Source organism: Anopheles arabiensis, chromosome 2 (assembly GCF_016920715.1).
Source record: "Anopheles arabiensis isolate DONGOLA chromosome 2, AaraD3, whole genome shotgun sequence".
NCBI classification, from domain to species: domain Eukaryota; kingdom Metazoa; phylum Arthropoda; class Insecta; order Diptera; family Culicidae; genus Anopheles; species Anopheles arabiensis.
In genome coordinates, this window is record NC_053517.1 from 5,298,492 (window position 1) to 5,317,367 (window position 18,876).

General features: G+C 50.1%; 3 protein-coding genes across 3 annotated transcripts; 2 read left to right on the forward strand and 1 right to left on the reverse strand.

Moving 5' to 3' along the window:
* Positions 1 to 87: 87 nt before the first annotated feature.
* Positions 88 to 11,415, forward strand: LOC120896139 (biotin--protein ligase). The gene is made up of 11 exons (XM_040300042.1): positions 88 to 559; positions 673 to 1,131; positions 1,190 to 1,389; positions 1,453 to 2,355; positions 2,440 to 2,585; positions 2,647 to 2,785; positions 2,858 to 3,064; positions 3,131 to 3,316; positions 3,394 to 3,560; positions 3,607 to 3,733; positions 9,778 to 11,415. Exons 1-11 carry the CDS (start codon positions 433 to 435, stop codon positions 10,285 to 10,287), a joined length of 3,171 nt encoding a protein of 1,056 aa, XP_040155976.1. The 5' UTR covers positions 88 to 432; the 3' UTR covers positions 10,288 to 11,415.
* On the reverse strand, positions 4,015 to 9,121 carry LOC120896136 (kinase suppressor of Ras 1). Its single transcript, XM_040300039.1, has 2 exons — positions 7,944 to 9,121; positions 4,015 to 7,846 (listed from the first exon to the last, which is right to left on the reverse strand). The coding sequence occupies exons 1-2, from the start codon at positions 8,347 to 8,349 to the stop codon at positions 4,536 to 4,538; spliced, it is 3,717 nt and encodes a 1,238-aa protein (XP_040155973.1). The 5' UTR covers positions 8,350 to 9,121; the 3' UTR covers positions 4,015 to 4,535.
* A 91-nt stretch (positions 11,416 to 11,506) lies between the features above and the next one.
* Positions 11,507 to 18,873, forward strand: LOC120896137 (retinal homeobox protein Rx-like). The gene is made up of 3 exons (XM_040300040.1): positions 11,507 to 13,097; positions 18,076 to 18,281; positions 18,352 to 18,873. Exons 1-3 carry the CDS (start codon positions 12,395 to 12,397, stop codon positions 18,751 to 18,753), a joined length of 1,311 nt encoding a protein of 436 aa, XP_040155974.1. The 5' UTR covers positions 11,507 to 12,394; the 3' UTR covers positions 18,754 to 18,873.
* The last annotated feature ends 3 nt before the right edge of the window (positions 18,874 to 18,876 follow it).

An 18,876-nucleotide genomic window follows, 5' to 3' on the forward strand; every position in this document is an offset into this window, starting at 1 on the left:
TGACACATTGGGGGAAAAGTTCCGCACGAAAAAGACTATGGGCGCCATATGTTGTGACAGTGGGTAGAAAAGGTAAACAATCTTATCTCGTCATCGGGTGCTATTGCGTGAACGTTCGGATCGAACCGAAGGGAGAGAAAAAAAAAAGACGCAGTGCGTGTGTGATTGCTCGTCCTCATTGTTTCCTTCGATCCCAGCGCGTGTAATTTAGACGACTAACCATCATCACTAGTCACACCACATACACATACACTCACGCGCCACATCGTGCCAATCCCGCATGTATCCGGAGCTTGGGCTAACAAATTAACCGCATCTAATCGAAACTCGCTTGTGTATCGTAAAATCCCATTCATCACACTCCTGTTGCTTCCAATTTCCACTGCTGCTGCTGGCTCGCTGGTCAGCCCCTGCTACAGGCGCGGCATCAGTATGCTGTTCACACTTGTGTACATCGCTATAACCCTTCGTACCTCGTTAAGATTTAGAGCCATAAGAAATAGCATCAAGAAAATACTGACCGATCGCTACGCTGTCAGCTTTTACACTGCATCCAATGGTGTGTTGTTGTGTAGTGTCCGATCGTTTCCTTGTGTCCGTCCGTCCGATCGATTGATACATGTGTGTCTGTGTGCTTTGCTTCTTTCCCCACCTTCTCACTCACGCGTGCAGGTGACGACGGGGTGACGGAACTCGATTCTCCCGATGCTTCGGCTGGTGCCAACGTGTCCTCCTGTGTCTGGTATCTTCCCGACCAGCGCGGCTGTCTGGTGTACCCGGTGCGACGGATAACGCTTGCCGATTGGTACACCATCCCGGAGATAGTAGCACCAATCCCTGTTCCTGGCCCGCAACCGACCAGCGATGAGCTCGTTCAGCTGATCGTAACGCTGGAAGCACCGGAACGGTCAAGCGACCAGAATCCTATTGGTGTGAAGGAGCAAGGGGAAGAAGACTCCGTCATGTTGAGCCGTTTTGGACGGATTTTGGCGTGGCGGAATCGCAGGAGCCGTAGCTTGGACCTGCTACTTGAAACCGATGCCACACGCACGTTCCAGCTGATCGTAGCAACCTTCGGAAGTGGACGATTCGCGTTGGATGGTGGCCGCTTGAAACTGGTGCAACTGGAGAGTAAGTATCTTACACGTGACTACAAGAGTTGCTATTGATTCTGTATTCGGTTTTGTAGGCGTTGAAACGCTCGGCGAGTCGATGCCTTTGCATGAGCCAGACGACGCACTGTTGAAGGCACAGGAACGAAATCTTGGTACGGATGCATGGCTTACGGATTTGCTGACAGTTGCTGAACGAATTGAGAATGAACGTTGCTCCACTAACTATTCGGGCGTTGGAATTCAACCGGACATAATCGCATCCAACGACATTAAGGTAAGTTGTGGTGAATAATCATCCTTCAATCGTCCTTCACTAAACGGTTTCTGTTTGTTTCAGATTTCTTTAGAACTATTGGATGGCACTGTAGTTTCTAGTCAAAGTCGGGCCGATTTGCTTTCCAGTGGAAGTAATTCACGCAATCGATCGCAATTGGATTTAACTGATGGGTTAATGTCGACGAATGGGCCGAGCCATTCCTGCCCATCCGAAGAGCCCGAACCGGATGGTACGGTGTCGCGAAGCACAACTGATGAATTGATCGGAGAGACTGAACAGAAAGCCTCATCACCTTGCCCCACCGCCGTTGCTAAGGGCGACGAGGAAGAAAAAAAGCACGACGCTGTAGCCGAACCACCGATGACGGTAGTAGAGGACGTAGTTGCCAATGCCAAAGAACTGAAACCCACAACACCACCAATCGTAGAACCGTCAGAACCAGAAGCAAAAGATGCAGTAACATCGAACGGAACGGTGAAGCATCATCCCGTTCGCGAACCATTACATCCGGCCAAATCGAATCCACCGCTACCCGTACCGGCTAGTCCGTCGACTGCCAAACCGAATGAACCGATCGCGGTGCCGGCTAAACCTAAACCCACGCGTTCGTTGCGCAAAAGCTCGTTCCCATCCAGTCGGCTACGGCTGGGCACGGATCAGTCGGGCGTCGTTACCAAACCACCGAACATTTTGGTCCACTCCGACAGCAGCTCGACGATGGAGTACGTTATTGCGACGCTGAACAATCTACTCGAACCGAACACGTACACCATTTATCCGATTACGGCGGGACAAGCGATTGCGGCCAGCTGGCTACAGAGTACGGTGCTGATAATCGTGGCCGGATCGCTCGATATGGAGGTGCGGAAGATACTGCTGGACTATTTCCTGCACGGCGGCACGGTGTTTAGCTTGTGCTCGGATCTGCTCGACATTATACTGCCCGATTCGAAGACGGCGGAAGTAAGTATTGGAGAACTTTTTGGCGATTAGGCCTTGTTGGAGATAATTTATATGAATGGACAATTTATTCTCTTTCTGCTATAGATCCGTGAGCGGGAACTGGTTAGCTTTTCGTACCGCAAATGGAAACAAATAAAGATGCTGCATCACATATTCTGCTATCAGCTTTCGCCGGCCAAGAAGCAATTTTCACTAGAATCGGAGGAAACTTCGACCCTGTTGCCGGTTTCGTGAGTATAAAAATGAGCGATCAGTATAGCAGCCTGTGTTAACCTCAACAATGTCTTGCAGATATGTGGACGTTTCCGATCGCCAAGGAAAGCCCCACTCGCTAGCGGTGGAGATACTGGCGCAGGAGGAAACATGGAACACACCCAGCATTCTGGAAGCGCACAACCGTAAAACGGGTGGTAGGGCCATCTTTTCGCAGGTAAGCAATGGCACCAGGAACGCTTATTTTAAGGGCCTTGAAAAAACGTTCGCTTTCGCCTTCAAATTTCAGATACATCTCGAGCTGGACCCGTCCCAGTTCCAATCCAACATCGACGGGGCGGACAATTCGCTTCACAGCTCGAACCACCTGCGTTACGAAATCTTAAGCGACCTACTGGGAAGTCGCATCGGGTTGAAGCTGAAGGAGAAAGATGGTGGCAGTGCGGACGAGCAGTCGCTTGTGTACAAAAATGCGTACTTCTTGGGTAAGCATGAGGTAAGTGGTGGTAGTTGTGGAGAGCACGGAGATGCAGCTCTTGTAACCCCTTTTGCGCTCGTTTAGGCAAAGGTCCAGATGCTGGAGTCACTGAAGAGCACCATGAGCCGTCCGAACGTGATTCAGATGAGTGAGCTTGCGCTACAGTTTTGTGGCAAAAGCGACGCCGCACCGAATCCAGCAACCGATTCGCATCTGCCGGTGATGATCTTTCACTGTCCCGAAGATTTCTCCACCGTGGAGTATTTTGAGGTATTGCAGGATCGTGTGGTTGGTAAAAGACACATCGAACTAAACGACAGCTTTTATGTGTACTCCTTTTCGTGTAGAACTTAACCACCAGCAAGATAGGCCGCATCGGCATTTACGCACCGATTATGACCAGCTCCATGCAGATCGTGTCCAACTTAACGCTCACGCACGGCTTCATGGTGATCGCACGCTATCAAACCAAAGGCAAGGGCCGCAACAACAATCAGGTAAGGAAAAATGGGGGAGGCGTTAAACCGAAAATGGAAATTAACCAATTCTTTCCATTCTGTGCTCGCCATGTTTTCGCTGCAGCTTCACATCCCGATGAGTAGCATGCTGGGACAACGGTTGCCGATCGTGCAGCATCTCGTAGCGATTGCCGTCGTTTCCGCCATCCTGTCGCTGCCTGGGTATGAGGTGAGTGTTTCACAAACATTACTGTGTAGTGCTGACTATCCCGCTATGAGGGGAATTCAATAAGTCACTGAAATCCAAGCCCACAAGTGGTACAGGCAGGCCTTGACCGACAACGGTTGTTGAGCCAAAGAAAAAGAAGAAGATTGGGCGGGAAAATGGCTCCAACTGTGTTCAAGTTTGGTGGCAACCTGTCTTTCCATTTCCACGTCTGTTTGTGCCCCATTTCCGCCCCAGTCGCGTTGTGTTTCTTTCAGTAGTCAAAAAATCGTAAACACAGTTCGTTTCGTAGTATTTTTGTCACACTTTATTCAACTTTGAAGCTATTTTAGATTACAACTCTGATCCAATGATGTGATTAATTTGTTCTTATGTTGTCACTGTTCACGTCCTCTTTCTCTATCTCTCTCTCTCTTTCTCTGTCTCGTCCTCTAGTCCATTTCATTTGCTCTAACTGCGTTGTCTCACCAGTTATTCTACTATCATCTTTCGCCTCTTTCGACAGTCTCGAACCGTTTGCGATTTTCCTACTGTAATGCATCTGCTCCGCCTCCTCCTCTCACTCTCTCGATCTGTGTCTTTCGCTCTCTGCGTGGCTCTATATTTATTTAGTTTTGTCTGTATTATAATCTGCGACACATTCCGGTCGTCCCTTTGCGTAACCGTTTTGATACAATTCTAACCAAATCAAAGGAAGCAGCGACCAGCGAACGTGGCGTGACGTTCACTGGCCTGGGATGTTGCCGCACGCGTGTTTGGGCACACATCGCGTGGCCTTCGTGTCTTTGTACCGGCTGCGTCCGATCTAGAATACCGATTCTGCCGACCGGGACAGCTGCACCGGATGGGAGGGCGAGCGGGCGAGCCGCTTCTTCGGCAGCCGCTCGAGCTGCGTCAGCAGCTTGGCAAAGTCGGGCCTGTCCTCGGAATTGTGACTCCAGCACTGGATCAGTATGTCCTTTACGTCCCTCGAGGCCTGCAGGTTGGCCAGCGTTTGCTTCATGCCCCGGCCGACCTGCCAGATGATCGATTCGGCCGGCTGCGACTTGAACGGGAACTCACCGCACAGCAGCTCGTACCAGACGGTGCCGAACGCGTAGATGTCGGACGTTTTCGAGAACGGCAGGTCGCCCTCGATCGGCCGGTACGGCGTCAGGTTGCGCATCAGCTCCGGGGCTAGATAGCACAGCCAGCCGCCGGGGATGCCGAGGCCGAGATCGCAGTACAGCAGCTTGGTGGCGCTGAACAGACCGAAGTCGGTGATGATCACCTTGCCGTTCTCCAGGAAGATGTTCTTCGTCTTCAGGTCCTTGTGGACGATGCCGCGCGCGTGCAGGTAGCCCATGCCCTGCGAGATCTGTTGCGCCACCAGCGTGGTGCGGTTCAGGTTGAACTTGTCCTTGCGCAGGTGGATGTGCGTGAAGAGCGTGTTGCCCTTGCAGAGCGACGTGACGATCGCGAGCCGGGGCGGCTTCATGCAGGCGCCCATGAACAGCACCACGTTTTCGTGGCGCGTCTTCTTGAACGTGGCCACCTCGAGCTTGAACGCTTCCAGCGTCCGCTCGTCCGCCACGTAGTCCTCCTTCAGCAGCTTCACGGCCACGTCGCCGTGCCAGAGCGCCCGATGCACGGTGCCGAAGCGCCCATTGCCGATCTTCTCCTTCAGGTGCAGATCGTCGTACGGGATGTCCCACTCCTTCAGCGAGAGCGAGTTCTGCCGCGGCCAGCTGCTCTCGTGGTCACGCTCCTCGGTCGAGTCGAGCCGTATCGGGGTGCGGTCGGACGACGAGTCGGTGCTGGTCGCGCTGGCCGAACCGGTCTTGTCCTCGCCTCCGCCCGGCACGCTATGATCGTCCGAGAACTGCAGCTTCGGTATCTCGACGCTCGTGTCCATCGTGTAGACGCCGCTGCTGCCGAGGCTTCCGCCCAGTCCGCCCGCACCACCCGCCCCACCCCCGATCGGGTGCGTTTCGATCGTTATTCCGCCACCGCTGCCACCGCCGCCCATCGAGCTGGCGTAGTTCATCATCATCAGCGAACCGCCATTGCCGCCTCCACCGCCGCCGCCGCCGCCGATGCTGTTCGGCACCTCCGGGAAGTTGAACTGCGAGTACTTGGACGTGGCGGGTGTTTGCGGTGGCAACGAAAGCAGCGCCGGGCTGGAGGGAGACGAGCTGTTGCAGCTGGAGCCGGCCGAACTGCTGTCCGGGCCGCCGCCGCACGCATGGATGGCATGCATCGGACCCCGACCAATGCCTCCGCTCAGCTTGCCAACGTCACCGCGACCCCCACCGTACATGATGCCGCCGCCTCCACCGCCAGCCGAGCCGCCACCGCGGCCAATGTTGGGCGAAACGCTCGTTGGTAGCAGCGTGTCCGACTGGAGCGACTTCTTGAACTCGTCCACAAACTCCTGCGGCAGCCCGCACGACGGCGGCACGTTCGACTTGCAGTCCTTGTGGCAGCGGTACTTGCACTCGGTACACTTGAAGCCGAAGAACATCTGCTTGTTGCACAGGTCGCAGGTGCTCTTGGTGACCTTGAACTTCTTCGTAAACCGATGCTGTATCATGTGGCCCATGCCGCGCGTGATGATGGGCGTGCAGGGCGACTTCGGAGGGACGGCCGAGTAGCCGGTCGGGTGCGGCGGCACGCCCGGATCACCGCCGTACTCGCCGCCCGTTTCCGACAGCATGCCGGCGCTGGTCGCTGAGCCTCCTCCCTGCTGTTGCTGCTGCTGCTGCTGCAGGTGATGATGGTAATGATGATGATGGTACTGGGGTGGCTGATGGTGATGATGATGCTGCTGCTGCTGGTGATGATGGTGGTGATGGTGGTCACCACCGGTGCTGAGGACGTTGCTGGTTCCACCGCCACCACCACCACCACCACCACCACTGCTGCCGGTCAGCGTTGGCTCCGTGTGGAGCCGACTGCGAGGAAACGTCCCCATGCGGTTCGCGCTCCCATTGCCCATCAACCGTTGCTGCTGCTGGGACACGAAGGTGCCACCGTTGTTAGTGCCGGAACCACCGCCACTGCCGATCAGCATGCCCGCACTGGTGGTGGTGGTCAGCGAACTCTCGCCAAGCGACACCACCGTCGATGGAATGTTGTTGTTGATGTGGTTAATGCTATTGTTGTTGTTCGCGTGGCTGCTGTTGTTGTTGTTGTTCGGTCCACTGGCCACACTGTTGCCCGCTAGTCCATTGCCCTGTCCCTGGCCGTTGCCGAACTGCGATTCGTGGGACTTTGACTTTGTCAGCGCCGTGTTCGCGTCCGTCGCTGATCCTCCGGCCGTGCCGGAACATGCACCCGAACTTGCCGTCACGGTGGTGCTGTTCGTGCTGGCCACAGTCGATGAAACCGTCGCCGTTGCCGGGGAGCAGACGGAGGAAGCGGACGAGGAGGCGCCACCGCCCCCACCGGAAGCGAAGGAGAGCAGCGCCGTCTGGTGTTTCTTCCTCGGCGGCGGTGTCGTGGGAAAGCCTCGTCGATTTTGCCTGTTGTGCAGCTGCACGTTGGAGGGTGAGTTCGGTGGCGATGGCGAGGGAGTGCAGCCGCTGGTCGAGGCTTCGTCGGGCGAAATGGCGTGTTGGGGGTTTAGCAGCGCCGCGCCCTCCACGTGCTGGGTTGTGGCGAGCGATAGTGAGCCGCCGCCATCGTCCGTCTGTGGGCTGGTGTTGCTGGTGGAGCCCATCGCTTCACCCGGCATCCCCGGTCCATTGCTGTGGCGCTGCTGCTGACTGTGCTGATAGCTTGAGGCGGCGGCGGCAGCGGCGAGAGCGACGGCACTCTGCTTGCTGCACTTGCCCAGCGAGCGGTTCACGCGCGGCGACGTCCGGTGGCAGGCCGGCTGGCGGTCCCAGGAGTCCCAGAAGAGATCGTGCGGTTCGGTGCCCTTGCGGCTCACGGCACCGTCGGTGGCGGGAAGTTCGAGATGCTCGCGGCACCGCCGTAGGTTGCCGCAGGCGCGCGTCAGCCGCTTCATTTCCTCCTCCCGGACGTACACGTTGTTGCCCATGATTGTCCGCAGCTCCTTCTCGTCCTTCTCCAGCAGTCCCTCCAGCGTGCTGACCTGTTGTATCACAGCATTAAGTGATGCACAGCTCAGACCTGCGCGTGGACAAAAGCAAAAGAGAGGGTAAAAGATGACGGGTGAGCGAGGGGTTTGGACACGGGTTTCGGCCTGTGTCTCGCGCTCTGAACTTACCAACAACTCTGAGCCATTGCTTGAGTTCGTTCCCGGTGGCGGGAAGGCCCTGGGCGGGCAGCCGCTCCGGAAGCTTCGATTTCGTAATCAGCAGATCGGAAAACAGCTTCACCAGCTTCGTCTCGAGCGTGCGGATTTCCTGCTGGGTCAGCTCGGCGCTCGTCGCGCACTGCGTCCGCAAGCCCTCGAGCCGATCCGCCGATATATCGATCATGCTCTGTATCACATCCAGCCCGCGCCGGATATTCACCTCACTGTTGTCTCCCCCGGCACTGTCACTACCACCACTGCCGCCACCGCCAGGGCCACCACCACCGCCACCACCTCCTCCTCCTCCATCATCACCACCACCACCGTCACCCGGTGCGGTTTTCACATCACCGGAATTATTGTTGGCCATCATCATCGCCGTCAGCGGGTTGTTGCTGCTGCTGCTGCTGTTGCGGCGGTCGAAGCGAAATCTTGCCCCCGCCGCCCGGGCGACCAAATTCGTCCAGTGAAATGCAATCGTCGTCCGTGCGGATCCAGCGCCAACACACTGGACATCCGTACGCTCCCGTCGTTTCCTCCCCTACCCCCACCGACAACCCGTGCAGGCCGTGCTTGGCTGTTGCTGCTACCGGGCAAACACTTCATCTCTTCAACACACACATCTTCGCTACTGCGGCTGCTTCTGCTGCTGCGGCTAGTGTTTGTGTCTCAACAAGGAAGGTCGCCTTCGGTCGCAACTTATCGATCATTGTACACGAGGGAGCATCGGTTTAGCAACGGGCAGGGGACAGAAAGGATTCACAATCGAACAAACGCACACACACACCCGAATACTGGTACACGGAGGGGGCAGCAGCAGCAGTACACAGCAGTGTGTCGGCCGCAGGTGGAAGAAGTTTGCAAGTTGCGCCTTGGCCTGGCCTATCTCTACCACCGCCGGCCACGGAACGAACAGGGGCTTTCTTTGTTGGGGCTACCACTGTTTGCCAGCCTCAAACAGAGTGCCGGGAGTGGGGTGATGGTGGGAACTCCCCGGAACCGCAGCGCACTTCACCGTTGGCCGTGAAAGTGGAACCTTTTTCGCAAATTTGTTTGCGTCGTCGTCGTCGTCGCAGTCGTTTGTTCGTTCCTGGGGACACTTTTGGTTTCCGAAAAAATCAATGAATTTTTTCGCTGTCAAACTTGTGTCCCGTACGTCAGGCAACTGTCAGCGGGCGCTGGGAGTCAGTGTGGCCAGATTATTTTGGCAGATTTCGGTAGGAGCACCAACATTTTATCTGTAGTTTTCGGTAGGAGTTTCAATTTGTATCGGTGGTTTTGGGTATGGTTTGAAGTGTTAAGCGGGGTGGGTGGAGGGATGCTAATCTGCACGAGAAAATACAGTTAGTCCAAAAAGTATTCGTCTAGGGTAACTGTACCAGTTTTCGGCAGGCTAGTGCAACAGTTAGACAAAAACTGATCATACACCTACGGCCGCAAATACACGACGCGCGTTTCCGCGCCCGCGGAAACGCGTCTAACAATCCAGCCATAGAAATGAAATATCATTCGAACGCGCTACCGTGGAAACGCAGAGATGCTCATGCTGGATATCTCTGCGGAACTGTTCTACGCGTTTGATGTAACTTACAAAAATACGGTAAGAATACAGATAAATCGGCATTTCTGGTCACTCTGTTCGGGGTTGTGTGTGTTCAGTACGGCGGATCGAAGAGTTGATGCCGGTATGACAGTAGCACAGTTTTGAATTACAGTTGCAGCAATCTGTACAAATAGCGAACAATTATTTTTCTTTATCGTTTATTTCATCGTTTTGATTCATATTTCATTTCGAATATTTCAGAAGCTTGATTTGGGACTGAAGTGGCCGAACGATATCTACGCGTACGGCGTATCCAAGCTTGGCGGCAGCATCTTCAACACGCAGGTCGACTCCATCGAGGCGATCGTGAATCTGGGCGTTGGATTCAATCTAAGCAACAGTAAGCCAACGCTCTGCCTGAACGACGTTATCGCACAGTACAATGCAAAGCACTCGACCACGCTGCCGGCGCTGTCGTACGAGAAAACGTTTGCCCTTATCTTCAACAAGCTGGAGCAGCTGTACGATCGAGTGCAGCGCGACGGTATAGAGGTGCTGCAGCACGAGTACTACCGCTACTGGCTGCATCAGGATGCGGAAATCAGCATGGTCGGCACGGAAGGTGAGTCGTTGCAAGGTACGATCGTCGGAATCGACGAGTACGGGTTTCTGCTGGTGAAGAAACAGCCGTCCGGCGAAACCGTGTCCGTGCATCCGGATGGAAATAGCTTCGACATGATGCAGGGATTGATTGTTCCCAAGTTCAATTAGGCACAGATGTCCTAGCATAGTCGATCATCAAACACAAAATGTTACACCATTCCTGTTTAGCTGATGCGTTGCATTGGATCCAGTGTAGATAACATAGAACACGAGGGATTGCAGAACGAACTAGAAAGTTAACTGTTGCATATGCTGGGCAATGTTTGTGGGCTTAGATAGCTGTTAGAGTATTTAATGTGAGGGTCGGAATTGAATGGGTACTAGTTGTTGTAAGTGTAAGAGCCACCAAGAGACATGTATACTGCCGCCGTAGTTTGATGTTAATGTTATTAGAGCGTGCGTGTGTGTGTTTTTACAACATCTACATGTGTCTTTCGGATGTTTCCGCTCATCTCCGTTGTCCTCCTGTTCACGATGAAAAATTTACTTACCACCTTCTTACCTCGAGTTAAAGAGATTTTTCTTCCCCGAGTGGAATTGTACGCTTTATTGCTACTCGAAGCATAACACAACACATCTGAATGTGCTTATATAGCTGTAATTATTGAAAGTCTTTCACACATCAAGGTTTTAGATAGTATGATAAACGATCAAATTGTTTTTAAAAATGGAGAAGAAATCGAAGAGAGATTGTTGCATTTAGTGCTTAAAATCGTGGTGTTGTTTAGCAGCTGCGGTGCTGCCTACGTTTGATTCCTTTTATTTAGTTCCTATGGTCGTTTCAGTGTCATCTTGTTACAAACAATTGTTATAGTTTTACTGTTTACCAAATATTATAAGTGTAATGGAGGGAATATTAAACTGATCATGGTCAGGGGGAAAAAAAGGAAAAATTTCACGGTTAAACTTAAAAATAACGAAATTAATCGTTCATATCATTGAACGCACCAATTTCAAAATTTCTCGGCGTAATCTAAACATTGAAATGTTCGTAAGAAAAACAAAAAATTCCATTCCTTAAAAATGTGCATTCAAAAAGCATAGCTAGTTACTGTGAATATTAAAAAGAAACTGTTAAATAACATAAAACCAAGCAAATGATCCTATTATAGCGAAGTATGTACGTGCAGCAGCTATTCCTGTTAAGGCTACAAATTCAAAGTAATGTCCATTTCGGTGTTGTCCTACTCTTCAGTAAAACTTCAAGTCAAAATAAATGAAATTAGATGTTCAAGCACAGCACAAAATGTGTAGAATTTGATTTGAAATTATGTTTATTTTCGCTTTGAAACGAAAGGCTTAAACACACACACACACTTGCACCTCGGTTGTGGTCGTAAGAACATAAATTTACACTACTTCATTTGAAACACTATGCTCGTAACTGTTTTTGATCAGCGAGGATGTAAAAATTAAACACTTAATTGGCTTGGCCTCCGTCCCGGTCCATTTTCACCGCTGGTTACTAGTTGTGCTGTGTAGCTCCGCCCACTTTCTCGCGAGGTCCAATCGCGTCGTGCACGATCGGTACAGTGAGTAAAGAGCAGTTGCGTACATCTGCCATGGTTGACAGAAAATAAACCCTTTTTTGTTCTCTAGCAATCCGCCGAGGAATCCGAATTCTCTTCAACACACACACACACACACCCACCGTGTACAAGATACGGTTTCTGGCACTGTGTGTAAGGGAGTTGCCGTTGTAAAAATAAATTACTAAACCGCGAGCACATTTGATTTTAATTATCGAAGGAGGCGGATTGAACCGAGCAGAGGAGCGAGCGATATTGTATGTTGGCGATCGGGAGAAGGATGATGATGTACCAGTACCAGGAACCGGAGAAGTGCAGCAGCAGTAGCAGCAACAGCTACAGTAGATGCAGCAGCAGTGCATAATTAGTGCAAAATGGGTTGTGAGTGGTGAAACGTTGAGAGATGTGAACCCTTCTCCTTCTTCTACGATCTGCCCTGACAAAGCACACGGCAGAAGGGGGAGCGACGCAGAGTGTGTGCGTGTGTAACAATTAAGAAATTAAATAATTAAATCATTAAATCATTAAGCGATGTTCTGTGAAGTGATTGCCAAAATACACCCAAGATGACGATGCCGAGTAATGCAAAGTGAAACGTGAAATGATCGTTTAGTGCAAACAAGATGCTGCCGCCCACAGTGGAGCAAAGGAAGCGCAACGTGCGAAATTAATTGTTGAATGAAATCATGAATTGCTACGGTGGTGTGTCAGTGACGGGGACGAACTACGGTGACAGCACGGTGGCGGCGAGAGGGTCAAGCTGTATCCTGGAAAATGCTGCCGCAGTGGGTGCACAGACTGAACAGTATCATGATAATAAAGCTGCTGGCAGTGTGTGGTACAATGTGATTCCACCGCCGACCGGTTGTCCTGTGGCAAACGATGCCTTACCACTGGGCGGCAGTGCGGCCAGTGACGGTGGCACGTCGGGAGTGATCGAACCAAGCTGTAGCAATGTATCTCCGTCCATCTCCTCCGACCCGAGTGGCCGTTATTATGACGAGGCTGGTGAGCTATCGATAACCACAGGACATCCTCATCATCATCATCATCATCATCATCATACTCATCAGCATCATACGCATCATCATCAGTTTAGTAACAATCGATTGTTGATGGGTGAGCATCGATCGCCACTGATCTACGAAGGCAGCAATGTGGAGCTTGGATTCGATGGCTTAAACATTGAGGGCGAGAGTGGCACGTCCGGGCTGACGAATTCCGGTGCTGCTGCTGCTACGAGTGTGGATAAGAAAGTGCGCCACGGAGGTGTGAAGGATCGGTTTTTGATGAGCAATCTGTTGCAGCTCAACAGCACATCCAGCACAGCGGACAGTTCGAGGACGATGATGCCGCCGGGATCACCGAGCTCACCGGTGGATAAAGATGGTAGGTGTTGGTGGAAGGATTTTTTTCCTTTATAAATATGGGATAATCTGTTTTTTGGATATTAAACAAGTTATTGAGATATCAGATCAGATCACAAAAATTCTGAATTTAGTTCCAATATCCAGAGGGAGTCACCTACAAGTGATTAATTTACATTGAGCAATGATCATTCTTGAATATTACAGTTGCAAGAAATACACGAGTACGGCAACCTATATTAAAAGGTATTGGATGAGAAGATTCTGTCTTAAGTGATAGAACATCTGAGCCAAAGACCTTGTATAAAACTATGATTGATGCCTATTTCTTCTATTTGGCGTAAACGTCCTACGCGGACATGTCCCGGCCTATACCAACAGGCTTTCTAGACTTTATTGAGTACCACGCAGCCGGATAGTCAAGTCCTTGCTACGGGGGAACGGACCATTCAAGGTTTGATCCCATGACGGGCATGTTGTTATTGAGTAGTACGAGTTGACGACTGTACCACGGGACCGTCCTATTTAGATCCATTTAAAAGGACGACCTGGTAATATGATGGCTATTGTGTTGGTTCCTCTTACAAGGTTAGACGTAGTGAAAATGTCCGATTCTAGACAAATGTGCTCGTGTACAAGAATGACGAGCGAAGGATCTTGATCCTAAACGGACATTTTAGAGAGGACCTAACGCGATGTAGATTTTCCATTTAAATACATTAAAATATTGACAAAACACTCACATCGTTAGAGTATATATACTCTCTCAATGAACATTATTTGAAGATTTGATAGGAGTGTTGGGATACGCTTGCTTTTAGTTACTGGCATTGGTTAAATAAGTACATTCCCAGTAATATGGCCACAAACTCCGACGGCCACGACCTCTCTGCTGGGATTACAGCTGCTCCGTGCAGTGTTATAGTGGTCACTGGCATTTTAAAAATTTCACGGTTATAAAGTCCTTTGATTTGACGCGATTTGATCATTGCTGTGCTGGTTATAGCGACTATTGCTTATTAAATTCCGCCTTCAAAATCATAAAAAGCTGTCGAGTGATAATAACGAGCAATAATTTACAACTTTGGCCCCGTGATTACGAAAAACATGGCTGGGCACAACAAATTACTTTGAAAAGAAGAAGAAAAAAGGCTACCAAATACCAAGAAACATGCGTCAAAACATCTGGCACACTGGTAAGACGGGACGGGAGAAGGAGATTTTACACGTCAAGCTGCTGCTGGCAGTGCTTGGCTTTTTGAAGATGTCAACTACTCACCGAGTAGGGAGGCAGGAACGACTACTAATTGTGGATGACATGTAAAATTTTCTAAAACCGAAGGCAAATCTGTTTCTCAAGTGACTGAGAGCTTCCCCATCCCAATATCAAATATTCGATTGCAACGCGCGATCGGGAAAAACTGGCGCACACGGGCACTGAACGAGTTCCAAAAACCAATCTAATGCTGCTGCTGCACACACAGACACACTTCCACGACAGTGGCGAGCGAAGGCACACCGAATGAGTCAAATTTAAACCTTCTTTATTACCTTTTCTCGGAAGAAATTTTCCCGAAAAAGGGAAGTGTCGTAGGTTTGCGTCGTAATTATATATTTCAAACGAAGCAAACGAAGGGCCGTTTTACCTTTTGCTTTGGCCACCGGAGTGAACAACCACTGGCCAGACGTGACAATAGTGACAATGGTTTATGGAATTTGCTTTGGTTTTTCCCCCTATCTTTTGATAGCCAAATTCAACAGTGCTTCTGGTGGCTCCCTTTTACCCTTTTTACATCCCATAACCCATAGGAAAAAGCGGTAAAAAGCGGTGAAAAACGTCCCAAAAAGATAGAGGGTGAAAAAAATGTATCTATTCCTTTGAAATGGATATTACCACCACCATCACCCCAAAACCGATCGACCCCGGATGATGATGATGATCGTGTCGCCGTCGCCGTTGGCTCGCCCGGTGGCAACAGAGTCGATCCCTCCTCCGTTCGCAGGGAGATGAAGCACAGGGAAGCAAAACAAGCGAGAAGCAGTAGCAGATGAGGACATTTCAACAGGCTTCCGTCGTAATTGGGATTGATTGTTCCAAAAATAATTCAACCATAGTATCTGTAGCTACTCAGCCACAGCCACGGTTCTGTCGGGCTAGCGTGACGATGTCGGGTTTGGTTAGAGGCGAGAGGATATGCCGCGGATGCTGCAACGCTCGTGACACCGGTGTGTGTGTGTGTTTGTTTGTGAAGGAGAAAAGCGGGAGGGAAAAAACATAAAAACACACGCACACCCAACTCAACACGGCGAGCGAGAGACATGAAATATTGCATTATTTTTAATAGCCAGTATAATTGCTATGAAAGGTAATTGTAAATCAAAACAGCGATTTTTCGTTGACAAATGAACTGTTGCACAACAACGTTGCAGAGAGGACAGAGAAATACAAAGTTTCTTTTTAGGAATTAAAGTAAAATTGCTTATTTAATGTACGATCGATCGATCGTGCAGTTTTGCTTGATTTAAGTCACAAAAAGAACCCACATGGTGTAGCCCGAATCATTATTCCAGCTTGGCCAAATACGTTAACAGGTGCAGGGAAACAACTCTTCTTCTTCGCTACTTTTACAACATATTTTCAGTTTTTTAAACCCATTGCTCGATCACTCCACAACGTCGCTGTCAAAACGGTGTGAATAACCAGCCTGCACGACAACGATCACATCGGCGGCGCGCATGTGGTAGCAATGATTTGCAATCGTTGGAGATCGCGATCGCGCCTGTCTATCTTCCAGCGAGACAATTTTCCCGACCACCATCCGACACTGGTAGGAGGTCCCGGTACAGAGAGGAGGAGAAGCACGGAAACAGCTCCGTACAGTTGTTCAGTTTATTGAAGAGAGGAAAAAACCCCGCACACGTTGAGCAACATTTCCGGCGTACACACAACGCAACGCAAAGCATGTACGCAAGTACGCCGTTTTTCGTTTTTTTATGCTCATCTTGTGCGTTAGAAAGGATTGAGTTGTGTGTGTGTGTGTGTGTGTGTGTGTGTGTGTGTGTGTGTGTGTGTGTTTGGTCGGGAGTAAAAGATATCGTAGAAAAGGAGAAGATCGATGGCTAGTGACACTGGGAAGAACACACGCGCGATCGCTCACAATAGGAATAGGAAGATCACGCGCGAAAAGGCGGAAGTGAAGACATGCTCTCGTGTTGTGTCGTGGTACGCAAACGGCAGTTGTTGCTAGTACTCATCTCATCTCATTACCGCCTCGAGAGGAAAAGGAAAAAAGGGAAACAGTACACAATTACAATTAGATTAGTAAAAAATGAGCTACACAACAATTGGTTCCGCTTTTCCCTATTCCCTATTAACATTCCATTCGATGGGGGTTTATATGTTTCCTTAAGGACAGCTGTTGACAGATGCTGTTATTTGTTGTTCCTGGAGAGGGATTAGAAAGCCTTTCCCTTCAACATCTTTGGGGCATTGCTATTGGATAGTGGGATCGATAGATCCAACCCCAATGGGAATTTGCGAATCCTGTTGCGTCCTCTTAATGGTTTCCAGTTGGAGCGTACGTACTTCCCATTCATAACCATTCATCACTGTGGATCCGCTCATCTGGCGAGATCTCTGTTAAACCCCTCTTCTATCGTGGGATGGAAATCGTTTGAAGCGAACCGCGCAAAACCCCCCTTGAAGACGGCCTGAAGACAAGTGTGCCCTTCTAATGATGGCGCAACAGGGCTTTATTTGCCTGGCCGCATCACAAGGAAGGAAGAATATAGATCTTCCGGCACACCGAAGGCGCGGCAAACGCCATAAAGAAACGATCCAGTGTGTGTGTGTGTTTTTTTTTGCTGCCGTGGCTGTTTGGTTGAAGGGCGGAGGACCGTTGTTACGGTTTAGTGAGTTGTAAAATGATCTGATTTGTTGGCATTAAGTCATGTGTATCGCTTTCAAGCTGTCTTCTCCCGCGTTTGGGACGATTTCCATTGCAGAAGAGTCGGTCGTCCGTCCGTCTGTCAGTCACTCCCGTCATCTTCAAAGCCTTTCTTCTCCCTTTCGCGTACCTTACTGACTCATGTTCACTTTAACGAGGTTACTTTCAAGTGCAAGTGTTTTGGAGGGAGAGATGGTAAATTATTTAATTGGAGCGTCTTTTGGACGGTTCCCTAGGGGAAGTGGATTAGTTTTTTGTGTGTACGGTAACTCACAGCGTGGATTATTTTTAACCGTGAACGGTGTGTTAATGTGTTAAACGGTTTTTAAAAGGGGTTTACTAGAAACTGTTGCATTAGTTGAGGTAGTAGGAATACAATTTTGGTAAAATTGTATCTCTAAAAATGATCATTCCTTTGAAGTGGATTGTCTTGTAAGCCCTTTGATGATTGCACTTGTCACCATATTATAACGATCATTTTTTACTTTCAAACAAACACCCAAAAGCAACTCATAAATCATACGAAAAGGGCTGGTAAAAGAGAGGCAAAGATCGCGCCGCATAGTTCGGTTGAAGCGGATTATGTTTGTTTATCATGTTATGCACGTGGTTCTAATCTTCCAATCCCTTCGGTTGGTTGGCGCTCCTTCATCCCGTCAATCATTATGCTGCACGTTGGGTTTGTGTTGTGACACATAAAGTGTGCCACGGCCCGTTTGGGACCCCGTGGGTTGGTTATTATGGTTTTCCTTTTTTCCTGTTGAACTTCTGCTGAAAGAGCAAAGAAAGCGTGGATGTATGGAGGCAGGATTGGTGGGGAAGAGTGGTGGTTGGCTTCTCTGGGGGTGTGAATTAACGATCAACAACCAGCGCAAGCAACACGACGGTTAATTGTGCATGGTAGGTAAATTAAATTAGCGCAAACCATTAATCGCCCGTGTCTCGTGTCGGATCTGGTGCTGTGGATTAAGTGATAATCATTAACCAGTACGTTAGAATTAAGAGGAGAAGTGTTAAACCATTCTCTTTTTCTGATCTCTCTCTCCCTATTAGATCTGGAAGACACTCCAACACACAAGTCCGACCTGTCGATGAGGACAAAGTCGTGCACGCTGAAAAAGCCCCGACGCAATCGGACCACCTTCACCACCAATCAGCTGACGGCGTTGGAGAAAATTTTCGAAAAAACTCACTACCCGGACGCGTTCGTGCGGGAGGAGCTGGCGAACAAGGTCGGGCTTAGTGAGGCTCGCGTACAGGTACAGAGGGTGGCCCGCGTACGTTTATAACTGTGTATGTGTATTTATGTACATGCCATATGCTTCACAGGTTTGGTTCCAGAACCGGAGGGCAAAGTTTCGTCGCAATGAGCGAAGCGCACAGTCATCGGGCGGTGGCAGTAGTGCTAGCAAGGGAGAGGACTTTTTCCATCCTGGCGCAATACCACCTTCAGCGACAAGTGGTGGACTTGCTGGGTTTGCGGGGGTAGTAGACAAACCGGACAGTGGCCCCTATTCGCTGTCCTTTTCTACGCTTAGTTCCATCTTTTCACCCGTCGTTTCACAGCTGCAGCACCATCATGCACATCACCATCCCGCGCCGGGTAGTGTTCGTGCTGGTGGACAGTTCTATACGGCCTACAAACCCCAGCACGATGAGGCAGCAAACTTCTGCAGCCAGTCGTACCAGTTTCCGAGCTTAAAATATTTAAACAATCTGCAACAGACCTAACCCATGCACAGTGAAAACAACTTAACACAGCACAGTCTTGCTGAGTGGCCAGAAACGTCCAGAGTGTAGCTTTGCTTTAGATTTAAACACTTTTAACCTTATGTTACCGATTAGGGGGGAAAA

Coding starts and splice junctions, on each gene's coding strand:
- LOC120896136 (XM_040300039.1), bottom strand. CDS start 8,349: ATGATGATGGCCAACAATAATTCCGGTGATGTGAAAACCGCACCGGGT. Junction 7,847..7,943: donor GCAATGGCTCAGAGTTGTTG/GTAAGTTCAGAG, acceptor GTCCACGCGCAG/GTCTGAGCTGTGCATCACTT.
- LOC120896139 (XM_040300042.1), top strand. CDS start 433: ATGCTGTTCACACTTGTGTACATCGCTATAACCCTTCGTACCTCGTTA. Junction 1,132..1,189: donor GAAACTGGTGCAACTGGAGA/GTAAGTATCTTA, acceptor TCGGTTTTGTAG/GCGTTGAAACGCTCGGCGAG. Junction 2,786..2,857: donor GTAGGGCCATCTTTTCGCAG/GTAAGCAATGGC, acceptor TTCAAATTTCAG/ATACATCTCGAGCTGGACCC.
- LOC120896137 (XM_040300040.1), top strand. CDS start 12,395: ATGAATTGCTACGGTGGTGTGTCAGTGACGGGGACGAACTACGGTGAC. Junction 13,098..18,075: donor CTCACCGGTGGATAAAGATG/GTAGGTGTTGGT, acceptor TCTCCCTATTAG/ATCTGGAAGACACTCCAACA. Junction 18,282..18,351: donor TTAGTGAGGCTCGCGTACAG/GTACAGAGGGTG, acceptor TATGCTTCACAG/GTTTGGTTCCAGAACCGGAG.